Source organism: Manacus vitellinus, unplaced genomic scaffold (assembly GCF_001715985.3).
Source record: "Manacus vitellinus isolate BGI_N305 unplaced genomic scaffold, ASM171598v3 scaffold_24_pilon, whole genome shotgun sequence".
NCBI lineage: Eukaryota > Metazoa > Chordata > Aves > Passeriformes > Pipridae > Manacus > Manacus vitellinus.
The window spans coordinates 7098245-7115303 of record NW_021939798.1 but is presented as its reverse complement, the minus strand read 5'-3'; the positions used below and the strand labels follow the sequence as shown (position 1 = coordinate 7115303).

Below are 17059 nucleotides of genomic sequence, written 5' to 3'. Positions count from 1 at the left end.
AATAGAACATCAAAGAGATTCAGAGATATAAAATCATTTCAAACAACAGGTTTTTTTGCTTTTCTCCACAGTTTAGTATAACAAAGTTAATATTTTTAATAAAGTCTAATCTTAAAACCACAGTAGTCTGTTAAAATGCCAAGTAAACTGCTGGGAGTATAGATGGTCACGTACAATTGATGGTACCAATTTACTAACAGAGTCAGAGCACCTCTCTGCTGTGGGCTCATAAATAAAGAATAACTGGCAGGTAAATCTGTGGGTTATTTAATCAGGATGTGGGTAAGATCCCTTTGTTAAATCCTAACGTTTCACGGCAGAGTATGTGACTGTGAGGAGGAGTTTATTCTTCAAAGACTATCACTACAAAGACAGGGAAATTTCCCTGCATCACTGCCAGGTGTTGGTCCAAGAAAACAAGACAAATCAGGAGCTCAGGTTCTGAGGAGCCCTGTGCGTGTTCTCACAGCTGGGGCTGGACCTTTGCATGAAGCAGGAGGCACATTTAATTTAATTTAGCACAAATGTAAATAAATTTTGTCGGTCACACAAATTGCCCCGATCTCATACCTGTTTGTTTCCACTAAATTAATACCATAAATAACTCTTGGGTGATACGACCTTACTGCTCTTTCCAAAGGGTTTTACAAGACCTGTAAGAGCAATATTTTAACACTGGAATAGCAATTGTTGTTATTAATAGCTTTTAACTCAGCAAAATTATTTTCCTCACTGGACACCCACCATGTAGAAACTACATTTCTTTTGCTGTTTTCATTAAACTTTGGATAAACAAAAATGTATAATTTTCTTTCTTTAATGAGATCTTAGACACTTCTTACAGGGACTCTGAATCAAAACAAACATTTAACTTGTCTTCTTGGGCAATTTCATTTGCTTTTGTTCCCCGCTGTGCTGGAAACATACTTTGTGCTTGTTCTCAATAAGGTATCCCAACAGTTTATCAGGTAGCACAGCATTATACAAATATTATGGTTACAGATGAGCTGTTCCCTGCTGCCATTTACTTCATGCTTTACCTCCCTTGTCATTTACAAATCAAAATGTTTATGCACTCAATTATAGCACTTGGAGTGAGAATAAAGGGTATTCTATTACTCCCAAGAGAACTATTTACATCTGTGTGTAAAGTATTGTGATACTCTAAATTCCCTCCGTTTTGTATCACTGCATGTCTTGCTGCAGTAGAACTGACAGTGATCTAATGTTTATAAATGCACACGAGTTCTGTAATTCAGAGGGTCTTTGTCCAAGTTAAAAAATTGCAAAGACCTTGCTGAAAAAGAGTCCCTGGAATTTTTGGCACCTATCACCATCAACAGCAAAGCCTGTCCTTCTGCTTAGCCAGAGAGCCTCAGCCAAATGCCACACAGAAAATATCCCACTCCCAACTCTGCCCAAGGATGCACAATTCACCCGGGGGAGGGATCAAGAAACACAGCAGCACACATGGTGTGCCAAAACCAGTACAACCAGTACGATCCTGGGAGCCCAGGGCTGAGCTTTACCAAAGCACAGGCAAAGAACAGGTTATTGCCATGATAAACACACATGCACACGTGTTGGGAAGGGAGTTAGGTGTTTTCCCTGGCATGGTCAGAACATGAGCCATAATCTGAGCCCATCTATATTATTTTGCCCCAAAGGCAGTGCCTGCCAGACTGTCACCAGCTCCTGCTCCTCCCCAGCACCACCAACCTCAAGAGGCTGAAAAGTGCTGTGCCTGCTGCTGGTCCAATGTGCACATTCTTGGGTGATGGAACAAGGGCACTTTCTGGTTTTTTCATCAGCTAAAAGAGAGTAATTAATCTTAATTCTCTTCTTCTTCCTGAGAAACAGAACTTCTGTAGCTGGAGGAAAATAAAGAGCTATCAGTTGTTCTGTGGCAAATTAATCTTAAAGGGGGAATCTTCCCGAGAAAATCAATAGCTTATAACAAGATTCAGGATAGTGTTTGAGCCCTGAAACTCAAACTAGACTCAAGGGGTACTTTCAGCATTGCAAGTCTGCTCCTGTTGTGCTTTGCTTTAAATACAATATCATCATTTGAAAAGTGAGATTTTCACATGTGAACAATTTTAGTTACGTGGGGCTTCACGTTCATGGAAGACTCCAGTGATATTTTATACAGACCACAAGCTTACAGGGATTTTAGGCACTTTAAAGAAATTATTCTCCAAAGAAGAAATTAACACTGAATTATATTTTTTTCCTGTAGTATTCTGTATTTCAGACACCTTTGTTCATTTGTACCTTTCTAAATAAGCCTGTTTCATATGAGAAACTTTGAAAATAATATCCCCTTACATGGTCAACCTTTTTGTAAAAGAAGACAAACCTAATGAATTTAACCATGGTGCCATGGAAACAGCTTTAAAATTAATTTAGGTGCAGGGAAGAAGGATACAACTCTAACACAGAGAAAATGACAGGTTTGAGAAGAAAAAAGTCTCTCTTCATTCAGCATGGGGATCTTTGTCTGGCCTGTATGTGGTGTTATATATATATATATATATATACACACACACACACACACACACACTTGACGGGCTTTATCTCTATAAGCCCCATCAGTAAAAATGAGAGTTTGATACTGACCCCTGGCTGGAAGAAGAATCTGTTCCTTGCTTTTTACCCATTCCTGCACTCAGCATTTTGGTTTGTTATATAAAATGAGTTTAGCTGATTCATTGTTATTCTGGGACTTTGTACAGAAGGAATTTTAGTCTAAAGCAGATTTCATCACTTATTTCCTTGATAATTCACAAGCTGGTTTGGTTGCCAGAGTGAAGAGTTGTACATAAAAAGAAAAATATATTACTAAACCTAAAAATTTCAGTGAGAGCACAGTCTCCAGAACTGTGATGTTATCAAAGTTCAGTAGTACCACAAAGTGATGACTAATGAGCCTTATAACCTCTCTGTGCTGTAGAGCAAATGTTCTCATTAGTTCTTCATGAGACCTTCATTTGTCCTGCATTCTGGCTGTCAGAATTCAGTAGAGAACTCCATTGGCTCCTTTGACATTTTTATTTTTTGGTTTTCATTCCAGTTTGGTTTGTTTGCTTGCCTTAAAAAAATGCCAATTTCTAATTGGCATCTGAAAACTGAGCTCTTTGGGTGAAATAAAGCTGACCAGCCTTTCAGCTACTTGGAAGTACTTAACTGCCTCAAGAATTCATTGAAGTTTTGTTTGTTTGTTTGTTTTTAAATGGCTACAAATTGCAATGTAAATGGCAACAGTGTCCGGTGATCCCAGACAAGCCAAATACTGTGGTTCTGTTCTGGGTAAGACATTTACATATATATATATATATAGAGAGAGAGAGAGAGAGAAGAACTGTACCTTCATAATTTAAAAGTTCCAGCAAATCATAAAACCGAAAAGCAAAAGGGAAACTGTGGGAGCTGAGGAGAAACTGGTTAACAATAATACAGTGTCTAACTGTAGGAGCCTTTATAACCAAATTTGTAAAATCTGGGGCCAATGAATATTAGTATCTTGAATTCTGCAAGTGCTGGTTTTAACAGTTCCAAACCCATATCCCATATGTTTCTTCAAATATTTCAACCCCTGACTCCTCTGTGTTTGGTTTGAGGCTGAAAAGTAGAGATTACTTGGTGCCTATGGCATGTGCTGGTGGAACAGGGAAATGATGTCAACCCCTGCAGTGCAATTCATAACTGGATGTGGGTAAATTCACTTACTGGCAATTTAGAAGAAAACATGCTGGTGCTGTGCCAGCTGGAGCCAGATGGTGACTGAAATTATTAAAATCACGCGTGCTGCAAATGCCTGAAAAATCACACTGTTATAAAATACCCTCAACATGGATGGGATCTTGATACAAACCAATGGGTGTATGGAGAATATTTACAAACACTGGATGCTGTGATTTGTTGTTGGTTCATTGTGATCTTTGACTTCCCTGTTTTCCAGGTTCAGCTGATCCACTATAACCACGAGCTGTACACGAATGTCACAGAAGCTGCAAAGAGCCCTAATGGGTTGGTGGTAGTTTCCATATTCATGAAAGTAAGTAGTCAGTATTATTGGCTCCTAATATATAGACAGTAGGCTTCTTTTCCCTGAACTGTAAATGTAGGAATTAGATTCCTCCTTATAGTCTAGCAATGCCTAAAGGCTCTGATCTGGAATCCAGAGGCAGCACTGTCCTGAACTGAGCACACCATCTCTGCTCCAAAGTATTTGCAATGTGAGGGAAATTAAAAGGGATAAGGGAGGAGAAAAAAAAACCCTGACATCATAAACATCACTCATAACACTGTAATGGCTATGACAAATGTTACTAGCTTTGCAGATTTAGTGTTTCTTCATGAAACGTTATTCATTCAGTTAAAAGTAAATCTCTCCCAGCAGGTTGAGGTGCTGAGCAGGAGAGAGTTTGCTCTTTGGACACAAGTTGATGTTTCAAAGTCAGCAAAATCAGTTTCTTTCATAATGTTATTTGAAACCTCTTAAACTGTCCAAACTCAAAGAACACTAAAAGTCTGATTTTTAATACCTTGCATTTCACAGAGCTAGAAAGACGTGAATTTTTGTCATCTTGTAGTCTCCAACCTGTTGCATTCAAGACATAGTTAATTCTATAACTTAGTGATCTAGCAGTGAACTCAAGACTTCATAATCTACTCAAACCTCTCTAATTACATTCAAGAAACCTTTTCTCTGATTTTATATGAAGAATGAAGTTCCCTCCTCGAAATGTTGTTAATAATCTGCCATTATGTATATGTTTAATCAGTCTAAAAAAGCATGTACTTCTGAATAAGTGCTTCATGCTGGAAGAAATAACTTCCATCATCACACCCGACATATTGGATATCTGTTACTTCCCTTTAGTACTCTAATCCCATTTCATAAAGCTCCTGACAAAACATTGACCTCAGAATTAAAATGTGCATTTCACAGAGCATATTGAATAATTAGATACAAAAGGGCAATTTTCACACAGGCCTAATATCTAAGATGTTTAGGCTACCTTTTCTTTTTTTCATCCAAAATGTATTGTATCATGACCCAACAATGTGACTCGAATTCATGAAAAGGGGAAAAATTGAAGGAAGGCTTCAAAGTAGCCTGGAAAAGAGAAGACAGAGGGAATCTTTTCAATGTCTAGAAGTATCTGAAGGGAGGGTCAGAGGATGGACCAAGCTTTGCTTGGTGCTGCTGAGCAATAGGACAAGAGGAAAAGAGGGAGAACCTGATAGACAGGAAGTTCCACCTGAACATGAAGTGTTCCCTCATATGTTACCCACATGTAAAACAAAGGAAGACAGCTTTCATTTGAAATAGTCTGCTACAAGGAAATTATATTTATCAATAAATAGAAAAATAATAGAATACTATATGAAAATCCTGCCTAATTCTACCAACCACCTGCAAATCCCATCACAGTTGTTGGAGGAAAAAACCCCTGTGCTCATGGTTTTATTCAGGCATCAGTTTCTATTCACCCTGTTCTCCCATCCCTATTTTTGGGGGATTTATTTTTGGATACCAACTTTCTACCAGGGTTTCTTAGAAAAACAACTAAGTAATTATTTCCTCTTCCCATAAGAGTGGGGGGGAAAAAAAGGCAGATCCAATTTGGAGGAGTGTCAGGAGCGAGCACGGAAAGGAAATGTTTGTGAGAAGGCTTTGCCATTGTTTCCTTTTCTCTTCTGTAGGTGTCTGAATCATCAAATCCATTTCTAAATCGTATGCTTAACAGAGACACCATAACGAGAATAACGTATAAAAGTAAGTTTCTTTTCATTTCCTCTGGCTAATAGCTGCATGATTTCTGTATCAAATACTGAATTTAGTGATCCACTGAAACAGAAGGCACTTGGTCATGGGCAAAAGTTCCAAGTTTGTGTTGCCAGCAACTCTGCATGATAAACTCAGGAACGGGAAAAATCCAGTTAGGTCATCACTTTATCAAGTGAATTCCAAACTTCAAAGTCTATTTTATGTCTGAAAAAGCAATAGATTAATGAAATTATGTTTGACACATACACATACTGTATTCACACAGGATGCTCAGGAGAAACTGCCCACTGTTAGCAATGAAAGGGACATGCAGAGCAGCCTGGATCATGTCAAATCAAGTTGTGTCTAGATGGTGCATCTTTAACTGTGGATTTAGTATTCATCAAGGTTTGCTTTTTGTACAGAAAAGTTATGACATTCCTATTCAACTATTGCTACGTTTAATGGATATAGAAAGAGGTTGTTAGCACAGCTTGTATGTTTGTTGTATTTGCATTTGGAAAGCCTTTAATTGATGATGCCCTATAATTTCATGTTAATATATTGACCTTGTGGTTATCTAGAGCTTAATTAGGATAATTTAGAGAAAGTAATGAAAAATACATGTATCTCAATGCAACAAATTAAACCTCTTAATCCTGAAAATCTCATTCCCTTTGTCAAATATTCACTTGAATTCTGAACTGCCATTAAGTCAATAAGTTCAACAATACCAGAAATTAACTTTTAGAAAGTACACAGCAAACTGAAAAAACTAATAGTTGCTTGTCCTGTCCTACAACACACACACCTTCCATCCCACTGATGTTTCTCTGATTTTACCTGACAGTTAACAAATCTTGTTACATCTTTGGTCCACATAAGACACTTTTGTAATGATAAAACTCAGTTCTCCACAGTACCTATGGAAAGACAGGCAACAGAGGGTTCCCCTCAGAATGTTTCTTCCAGATTGTTCCATCAGTGTAAAATGTCATCTTCTCTGCATGGAAGCAAGAGATTAGCTCCATTTTTCAACTGCCTGTCTTGATTCCTTGGAAAAACACAGCAATGCTGTTCTCTAAGAGCTTCCTGCCTACCAGTGCTGCCACTGCAGCATCCTGGAGACAGGACATTATTATGCTTTTTCCAGCTCTTTCACTGACAAATTCCCCATTCCCAGCTTCAACCTACGGACCAGCCAGAAGTTCCCTGACTGTTCCACTGCAGAAGCTGCTGTTCCCAGCATACAGACACTGCTGTCTTACACACCGAGTAAGAGAAGGCTGTTGCTCCATGTTTCCCAGCACAGCAGCTGCACCTCACACATTCCAGGTGTGTCACCGCCCTGTCTGTGCTCCTTGGCCCCACATGCTGCAGTGGACAGGCTGTGATTAGGGACATACAGCTCCACAGGGCAGGAAGGCACCTGCAGCATCTTTCTTCTTGCCAGTGTGAGCCTGGAACCATCACCCACAGCAGCAGCCAAGTACAGCTTCCTAATACCAAATATTTCATTGGTATGCTGCACTTACAAGGACACTCCTCCTCTCTGGAGCTGTCAGCATCCTACAACCCTTCATTGCTTGTTTTGTCTCCTTACAAGAAAAATGCAATTCCCATCACACCTCATTTGGGTTTGCTAAATGAAATTTCGCATGAAGATGAACATGTAACATAAGGTTGCAAAATCAGTGATTAACTGTTTTAATTTTTAACCACTGTTTTTGGTAACAAGTTTATCTGTTAAAATGAAACCCTTTGTAGACACAATGCACATGATATTCTGCAGGGCATTGGGTTACTTACTGTAGTAACAAGTATTGACTGGGAATTTTTAGTGTAAATTGGGAACGCGAAAGTGTTATTGAAAGTAATTTTGCAGTTGTCTTGCATGATGGATTATAGCATCATTGCTGAAAACTAATTTTACCTCTTACATTGCAAGGATTTCTATTCTGCCTTTAGCTGCTGGAGCTTTTCAGGTTGTGCTTTAGGGGTCCACTCCTGAAGTCAATACTCAGCACGGTGCTGACAAAATGACCAGGCCCAGTGCTCAACAGGAGCATGGAGGGAATGATGAGTGGAGCATTGGTTCAGAGTCAGGACAGTTTATAATATAAATAGAGTACTTTTTTTAAAGAGCAGCAACAAAATTGAGAGCTGTCTTTGCTGCCACGTGAAATTTCCATGGGCAAAATGCATTACAAGGGAAATTTCTACCCTTAGATATTAATGGCTACAGTGAAGTGAAGTGGACCCCAAGGAATTTTTAAGCAGATTTTAAATGCTTATTTTATTCTGTTATTGCAGTCCAAAGAATCTACTGTGAGCTGGTTGAAACAAGGGTTCTTTCAAGCATGCTTTAGTCAGAAGCTAAGTGAATATCTCTAAAGAAAAACTGCTTTGTTATTCCTCTTTAAGTGCCATTCAAGGGGATAAGTTAGCTTTCTTTCAGAACAGTTATGCTACATGAGCTTTCATCCAGTGTTTGCTTAATATTGGATTCCCAAAATTCCATATGAAAATTTGGGCTTGTCGTTCTCCTCCAAAATACTGCCACAAGTTCAGCTAGGCAGAAAAGCTATAAAATTCTGAATTACCTCAGATTCAGTCTTTAGTTATTTTAGAGATAATATATAAGTGAATAAAGTATTCTGAGTTTAAGAGACTATCCTGAAAATCTTAAGATGCAGATTTCTGGAAAAATAAAATAATTTTTCCAGGTTCATGTTTCAGTGTGTTCTCTGAAGGACTGAGCTCCTGCAGCTCCTGTCACAAGCAGTAAAGGCTCAGCACTCCCCAGGCAGATTCCCAAGGGTGTGAACACCTTGGGTGTTCAGAATGACTCCTGTCAGCCCAGGTCCAAGAGACTGGGGAAGGTTGGTAAGCAGGGAACCTCTGCCTCAGGATTAAAAAGCTGAGGATCTCTACATTCTTATCCTGTAAATCTGACATAGGTCCTTTTCTGGGTTATCATGGTATGAACTTCAAAATCAAATGTCCCTTCCTTCACTCAGTAAACAACATATTCCCTGTAAGTAGTGTTGTTTTACAGAGAACATACAGAGAATTTGCTGTGAAAACTGACCCCACACGTCTGTTGCAAACCTAGGGATAAAAGGATTTCCATCGTTTGCTAAGTAAATTGTCAGAGTCAAGGCCTTTATGTAAATGAATACAAAATCTAATGAAATCTAATTTGTATAGAGAAGAGTTCATGGGTTCAGAAATCACCCTAAGGCAGCAGCAGATCAAGATAAACAGATTGTGGGCTGTAGACAGGAATGATGTTGAGAATCTAGCAAATGCTGGATGGGTTTATTAAAAGAAGTTTATCACTGGTAAGAGATCACATGGGATGATTTTGACCATTTTGAACTACATATTTGCAATAAATATAAGACAAGACTTTGAAGTGCTGCAGTGTGGTTTTAATGCCAACCCACCAATTCTGTTTTCAGTTCTAGAATAGGAAACTTTTATCAGGATGTGGGGAAAAGGCAGATCTGTTCGTGGGGAAAGTGTTGATAACCAAATCCTTATTGTAAAGTATTTTCTCATGGAATCATCTGACTTCCCATGGGAATATAACCTATATACAGGCATTAATAAATACTGCTTTTACTTGGACAAACTCTTGTTTCATTCACCCCTGTGAATGAAACATCACTCTTCCTGAAGTGATACTTAGCTCCAGTTTTCCATTTCAATATCCCTCATCTGTATTAATCTTCAGTTAGATTTCCATCTCCTAGTAAACATTCAGGGCAAATTCTACCTGGTTTAAATCATTTTAGCCCAGCCAAAGCCACTACAACTGTGAGAAAGCAGATTTGGTCCTTGGAGGTTGCAACAATCTATTCTGCCTGACTCTGTGCCATTTGGAGCTAACACACCACTCTCCATGGTTCATAAATGATGAACAGGATGTTCATGTGGGGAAGGGAGAAGTGTGTGATGACTCATTGAAAACTGGCATAAAAAAAAAAGGCATTAATTCTCTTCTGATGCAATTCTAGCAAAGTTACCAGTGCACTGCAGATGATGTTTTTAATGAATAGGACACAGGTGTATTCAGTCAGCTCTAGCTGTTCAAGCTGAGCTGCAGTTTGACTCTGATTTCACAGTTCTATCTAGAAAAATTGGGTTTAGAAAGACTATCACAGGCCATGGGCCAGTGAAGACTGAGCATGTTAAAAAAGGTGACAGTCAGCCACTTACAGGCAGACACTAAGAGCACTTGCCCCTCTGCCTGAGGATCCAGCCAGCACTGCCATCACCCTCGAGCTGCAAGAACGTGGCAGAAGGGTCTGTTCCTGACCAACACCAGGGGACAGGCCAAGATTTTATTCTGTAAAATAACAAACGTGTTTAAAATATGAAATAACTGTAAGGCACTGGTCAATGAGGCAGAAAAGTTACACTCTCACCTTGACACTTTAACTGATGCTGTAGCTGCTGATATTGCTACCCCAGAACCCTGTACCATGCTGACTGCACTGTGTTAAAATAAAAAACAAGGTCACATTTGCTTTGCCTGTGTTCTTTGATTTTCTGTTGCCCCAAACAGTAGTCTGCAGTCCTTTTTTATTTTTCCATTAGACTGTAGGAGACAAGCCTTTTGCTCATCTAAGTTTTGTCCTTCAGCTATAATATGTTAAATTCAGGTTAAATTACTCTTCTTTTTTTTTTTTTTATAAACTTCCTTTCTCTGCAAATCAAGACCAGCTCATCTTGTGCACTGAAAGGGGAAATACACCTCAATATGCAGCTTTCCTTGCCTATATTTTAGTGCTCACTCTGCAAATGAACCTAATTGAAGACAACACACACGAGTGAAAGTGTGCAAAGAGATCTCAGGAGGTTACAGCTCGTAACCACCCCAGCTTTCTCTGAGACACACACTAACAGCAGTGTATAAGCAATAAAGTATGTATATCCCAGAGTATTTCCTATGGAAGAACTCCTACAGCCTAGGATTTGGCAGGGAAATCTCAGTTTTAGTTTTGACAGCACTGCCAAAAATATTGTAGGGCCGGCATTGCCCAAGGGAAACAGTGCACGTGGGGTAGAAAAGGCTGGAGGACTTTGATGAATTTTGAAAGATAGAACCACATCTCGTTATGTTTTGGTGCATATCCACAGAGTGAATTCTGTTGCAGAGGGATACCTCGTTAATTCCCAAGGAGATTCACAATAAAAGCAGGGACCCTGGTATTTCTGGAATATTTTCCACCCCGATTTTAGCATTCTCAGTGAGCTCCCACTGCATCCACCCCCACTGTGCACATGAAAGGCCAGCAGGCTCCATCAAGCAGCTTTATTATCATGCATTAACCTTAACTTCCTCCTGTGCTAGAAGAGCAATTAAGTTTTAACACTCTTGGCCTTCCCGAGGCTTTGTGGAGCAAAAATTGTTAATCACTCCAAAATATGGGAAGTGCACATTCTCCAAAGGCTGCTGCATCTCAATCAATAACTGCAACTTCAAGAAGCTTTTAACTCCCGCTCTTAAATGAGATTCAGAGTTTCCCTGTGAATTCCTGTGCTCAACTCACAGGGGTGCAGCTCAACCCAAGCAGGATTAGTGACTTTGTGTTGCTTTTTCTTGTCCAGACTGGAGCATCCAGATGTGTACATCTGTTAAACCTCACACCTTGGTAAAACTAAAGATCGTGTTCTGGAATAAGGATACATCAAAAGGGTTGTGTATTTTTTGGTGAAGCTTTTGTTTTACCCCAGTTGTTTTCCTTCTTTATTCTCCAGATGATGCATACTTACTACAGGGGCTTAATATTGAGGAACTTTATCCAGAGACATCTAGTTTCATTACGTATGATGGGTCAATGACAATTCCACCCTGCTATGAAACAGCAAGCTGGATAATAATGAACAAACCTGTCTACATAACGAGAATGCAGGTAAAATCATTTAAAAATTACTCAGTCTAATGTAGGTACAAAGTAATACTTTAAATATATATTCATAGCTTTACATTAAAAAATAGATTCAACCTTTTGCTGTAGGGATCTCTGCATGCATTTTATACAGTTTGCTAAAGCATTGAAGGGGTTTTTTTCCAAAATGGAAATATTAACTGTTTAGAGTTCCATCAGTATCTTTAAGGTGGGCCCTGCTGAGTGGTTTCCAGCCGTCTCTTCTGAACTAAATTATTCTGTGATGCTGTGAATAGTTATTTGGGGATTCTAGAACAAGTACAGCAGTGTTGCACTAAAATAACTGAGGTTATTAATTATAATAGAGGCCATTCTTAGGTCAGAATAAATTTGTGTTGATAGCACATTAATGGGACAGCGATACAATATCTGGGGCCTCCTTGAATAAAAATCAGCTAATGCCTTCTGGTACAGAATAAAATGACAGGATAGACACAGCAAATACCTCAGACTGCATTTCTGTACGACTTGCTTACAATCCAAGGCCTGACATCAGAAAACAGCAAATTTAACACCAATCACAGTCTTCTTCGGAGTTTCCATCAGTGAGGTGCCTACAGAGCTGTGAGCTGAACTAAAACCTACCCTCCTGCATACCAGAACCCCAAAGGAATACTCAAACCACCATCTGCCTGCCCCAAGCATGCAGCAGAAGCAATCTGGCCTGAGAAATGAAATGAGGAACAATAAAACAACCCTAAATATCACTTTGGGATTTAAAATCATATTAACATTGTAGATAAGATGACTTTTAAAAGCCTGAGATGTTTTATTTTTGTGATATTCCTTCTGTCCAGTTTTGTCTGGATGTAGAGAAGGCACTTTGTTTCTTTTCTAAATGGGTAATTTGGGAGAAGGACACAGCTGAAGCACAGGCAAACAATGCTGAATATTCTGTACTTTTCAAACACAGGACCTGAATATTTTCCTACAAGCAACGTTTTTAGTCGCAACCCTGATGTACAAAAAAAGGATTAGAAAATTTCTAGAGTCTGTGCTACTACCTACGGGTTATAATCTCATGATACTTACTCCTTGTCATGCTTTAATGGTTAGTTACATCCTCCATTATTAGTGCTGCAAATTGATTTCGTGGAGTAGTTACTAATTACATTGGGTACTCAGACTGAAAAGGGAAGGCACAGCTCGAGTTTTCCCTGGAAGTTGTTAAAGATTTTCAGTATATAAAGCCCAGCTACTGGATTTCTCCATTTAAGCATTAAATGCCATAAGCAAACCTCTTAAATTGTATGCTGACATGGAAAATATTTTCTTTTTATGATTTTAAACCAAAATATTTTAAGGATTTCTCATTTACGGATTGCAGTATTTTTAACCTCTCTGGTTTTGCTTGACTTTACCCAACTAATGTGCCTTTAGCACAGTTACCATAAGAACCACTGCTGCCTGCAACCAACCACTGCTGGATACAGGGGATGACTCGAATTCCCTCTGATCTGTAAAACCATCCCCAAACGAGGCCAGAGTCTGCTGTAAGAACAATAATAGTCACAGCACAGACAATATCATGACAAACCTGTCAAGAGACAGAGGATCTCCGTTTTTAACATCATTAATTTCATGACTCCAGCAGCAGGACTGTCAGTTTTCCTTCCATCCTGACTGCCCCTACCTGCTTCTTAAGTAACATCAACCAAAACTGTGGCTTCTCGACTGAAAGCTACACTAATAGCTACAAAACTTGGGAAATTAGCTCTTGTCATTCATAAAGTTCATTTTCCCTGCACCAGCTGCTGCCATCCAGTACTGTGGATTCCATTTGTTTCCTGCTCAGCCAAGGATACCTCATACCATTTTCATTTACTCCACACAAAACTATTTTGGTTTGAAATGGGGCTCAGAAGCAGAGGACCACAGAAGGAACAGTTTTAACTCTTTCAAACCCACTTCTGAGTACAAACTGCTGAAATTCTCTTTTGCTTTCACATATTAACTGTCCTATTTAATAGTGTCTTGTGTTGTTGTTTTTTTTTACTTGCAGGAAAGACCAGCACTAACCCCCCTTTGTTTTGTATTTTGTACAGATGCATTCTTTACGACTGCTAAGCCAGAATCAGCCATCACAGATATTTCTGAGCATGAGTGACAATTTCAGACCAGTCCAGCCTCTCAACAACCGATGTATCCGAACTAACATCAACTTTAGTTTACAGGGAAAAGATTGTCCAAACAATAGAGCACAGAAACTACAGTATAGAGGTAGGTTCTGCCTCCAGAATAACCCTTTCTATGCCTAGACTGAGCTCTTTTCTTCGAGAAATCAAAGCACATAAAGCACACAAATAAAAACACTTAAAACTCCAGATCTGGGGGAATAATGGTATCAGTCAAACATTACATGTTGGAAACAGATGAGGAAACATGCCCAGAAACATGTAGGAAACATGACAAAAAAAAAAGTCTTGGGACATCTAGTGTGTTTTTAAAAGCAGATGGGACAGTTTTCTTGCCTCATTTTAAAGTCTTCTCACCTTACCAAGTGCATTTTGCTCTGTTTTGATGAGCTAATCTTGGTGACAACTGATCTCAAACAAAAGAATATATTTCACTTTAGAGGTGCACCACCCTAACAAGCACTCAAATGGAGAAGTGTGGTGTCACACGATGGATATTAAACAATGAACCAACTCAGTCACCTGCAGGTAGAGCCTGACACTGCCACAGCTGCAGCTCACAACGGGGCTTTAGTGTGTCTCATGCACCTCTTAGCCTGTGCACACAGCTGTGTTGCCTGAAATAATGGTGTAAAAGTGCCTTCTCAGCATTAATATTATGGTTATGAAGGAACAGTACTGAAGGTTGGAAAAGAAAGCCCATTTTCAGCAGCGATGCAATGGCTGAGTTAAAACACTGCAAAGAAACAGTCATTCAGACTTAATTCTCTTCCAGAAAGAGGAGGGAACTGAACCTCCTGGCTTTTTAAAGACATTTTAAGTGCCTAGTACCCTGTTAAATCCAACCAGTTTCGTATTTGGAGTTTGCTGAAGCCTAATGGGTTTTGTTTCTCTTTCAGTAAATGAATGGCTCCTCAAGTAAGTAAGACAGAGCTGGCAGAACCCGTAACCTCAGTGGAATGCTGCTGCTGGGAACTGGCATCACCTGGAATGTACCAAACCTCACCCTCTGGGTTCACAACAGCACGTGCTGTGGGAAAAGAGCTGCCATGCTGGAAACTCAACTGAAAATTCATTCGTATGATCGGTGGAAATTAAAAAATTAAAAAAAAAAAACACACACACAAAAAAAAAAAGTAAAAAGACAGTATTACAGTAAATGTGATTACAATTTTCCTGAACTAATTTAGAGTCACAAAGAAAGACTTTTCAGCCTTTGTACATATGAAATTCTTCCTCTTTTCCCCCCCTCCCTCAATTAAAAAAGAAAAAAAAAAAAGAAAGAAAAAAGGTGGCTCGGTACAGCATCAAAGTGGAGTTGTGTTCTGTGTGCCAAGTAATCCTTGGAAAGCTCTCATTATTTCACTATCATTAATGGATCCTGACAAGACAGAACAAGACTACTGTAAAGGAAACATATTTCTAGGTTATGATCTTTCTGTTAATTTAATTAAAAAAAGGGACAGACTTTGAGAGATAAGTATTGTAAATATATCACTGCAGAATATAAAGGAAATTGAAATATTTCCCTCTGTCACATATCTGTAGTAGGATTTGCCAAAATCAGAATTGATCCATTTTCTGTTTCTTGTTTTACAACAGGTCATACGTTGTGTTGGTTACTATTAACAACTCAATAAATGTGTTTAACAAATTAATTTAGTAAACTTGCTTTGATTTATTTTTTCCTTTCTGAAATAATAAGCCTCTGCTACTTGTGGCTGCATTATTTGTGTTTTTCTTTTGTTTTTTTTTTTTAACTTCCCTTTTCTTTTTGCAGCCAGTTTAAGTGAGTTAATGACAATTAGGAATGCACTTGGAGCTGGTATAACTTTAACTCCACTTTATGGTCCATCATTAACAGGAACTGGGCTCAGAAGCAGAAAGCACTTGAAACATATCTCAGTTTAAAATTGCCATTTTCCTTGCTGAAGCCATTATTGGGACAAACATTCAATCCTGTAAATTGGTGGTGGAAAGGGATATTTTTTCTTTACAGATAAAGCAGGAGCTGACCAAGTAAAAGCAAATGCCTTTTTTCTTGTTTATAATGGTCATTCACTGTGTTTGGTTACTGTCAAGAACTCAATAAATGTGTTTAACAAGTTCACATAGCTCATGTTTCACCTTCTTGCATACTGAGGGATTTTTTAATTTATTTTTTTTTTAATCTGGAGAGGGAACAAACCTCAGGATATTCCATCCCTAATGCTCACTTTATAACCCATAACACATTGAAGTTGACAGAAAATACCAACTAATTGTTTATACCAAATGGAAGAACAGGCACTACAAGTGTGAGGGAACTGAACCACTCTAAGGCAGTTCTAGAAACACATTATTTCATCTGTGGCTGAAGAGAACAGTGCAAGCACCATCAGACAGGGAAGTCCAGAGTCTACTGCAGGAAAAGGTTTGGAAAGATCGCAGCTCCTAAAGTGAGATCATGCACGGACTGGAGTTCAGGGGACCCTCAGAGTCAGGATGTGGATGCAGATGGAAACCTGGGAAGAACCTGAAGTTGTCAACAGCTCAGTTGCTCAGTGCAAGGTGCAGAGAAGGCACCAGTGGAGGGGCTGTGACACAGGGGGGCCGTGTCTGCAGCAGGGTCAGGGTTGGTGGCCCCGGCCCAGGATCCTGGTTACACACACATGGTACCTGATCCTCCAGTTATTTCATTTTAAGTGTTTCAGATGAACTCCCTGGACCAGTGTAACACTGTGCAGTGATGTGGAAAATCCACAACACGACCACAGAAGTGTCACACAGCAAGTATTACACTGCAGATTAACATCGTCTAACTCTGCTGCTGAAATACAGCAAAATTGTCACCTCAGGTTCACCCAGCTGATAAAACTGAAAAAAATTGCAACTCACGTGCATTCAGTATTTTTGAGTTGCCACAGTGATCTGTAAGTTTTAAACTAGTTTCTACTACTGGTTTGGGTGGTTTGGGGTCTTTGAAGCTTCTCCCAGGTTGTAAAGTTACTGAGAGCATAAAATCCACAATGTTTCAATCTATTTTTTGGACAAATATCTGGCAGTTTTTGGTCCAAGTTTGTCAGTGACAGAAGGTAGGGAAGATAAGCCAGGCCTCCATTATAAAACTTTTAATAAGTAATAAAACCTATTTTCTATTTTACTGAAAGCTGATTGAAGGGATTTAGGGAGAGGGAGAGATATGATAG

At 39.1% G+C, this 17059-nt stretch overlaps 1 protein-coding gene across 1 annotated transcript in view; it reads left to right on the top strand.

Annotated features, from left to right (window-relative positions):
- The window catches only part of CA10 (carbonic anhydrase 10), a 185765-nt gene extending 169784 nt beyond the window's left edge, over positions 1 to 15981 (top strand). The window contains exons 6-10 of the mRNA XM_018073398.2: positions 3962 to 4057; positions 5713 to 5785; positions 11546 to 11700; positions 13782 to 13956; positions 14771 to 15981. Coding sequence (XP_017928887.1) covers positions 3962 to 4057; positions 5713 to 5785; positions 11546 to 11700; positions 13782 to 13956; positions 14771 to 14793 — 522 coding nt within the window. The 3' untranslated portion in view covers positions 14794 to 15981. The remainder of the gene's footprint in view (positions 1 to 3961; positions 4058 to 5712; positions 5786 to 11545; positions 11701 to 13781; positions 13957 to 14770) is intronic.
- The last annotated feature ends 1078 nt before the right edge of the window (positions 15982 to 17059 follow it).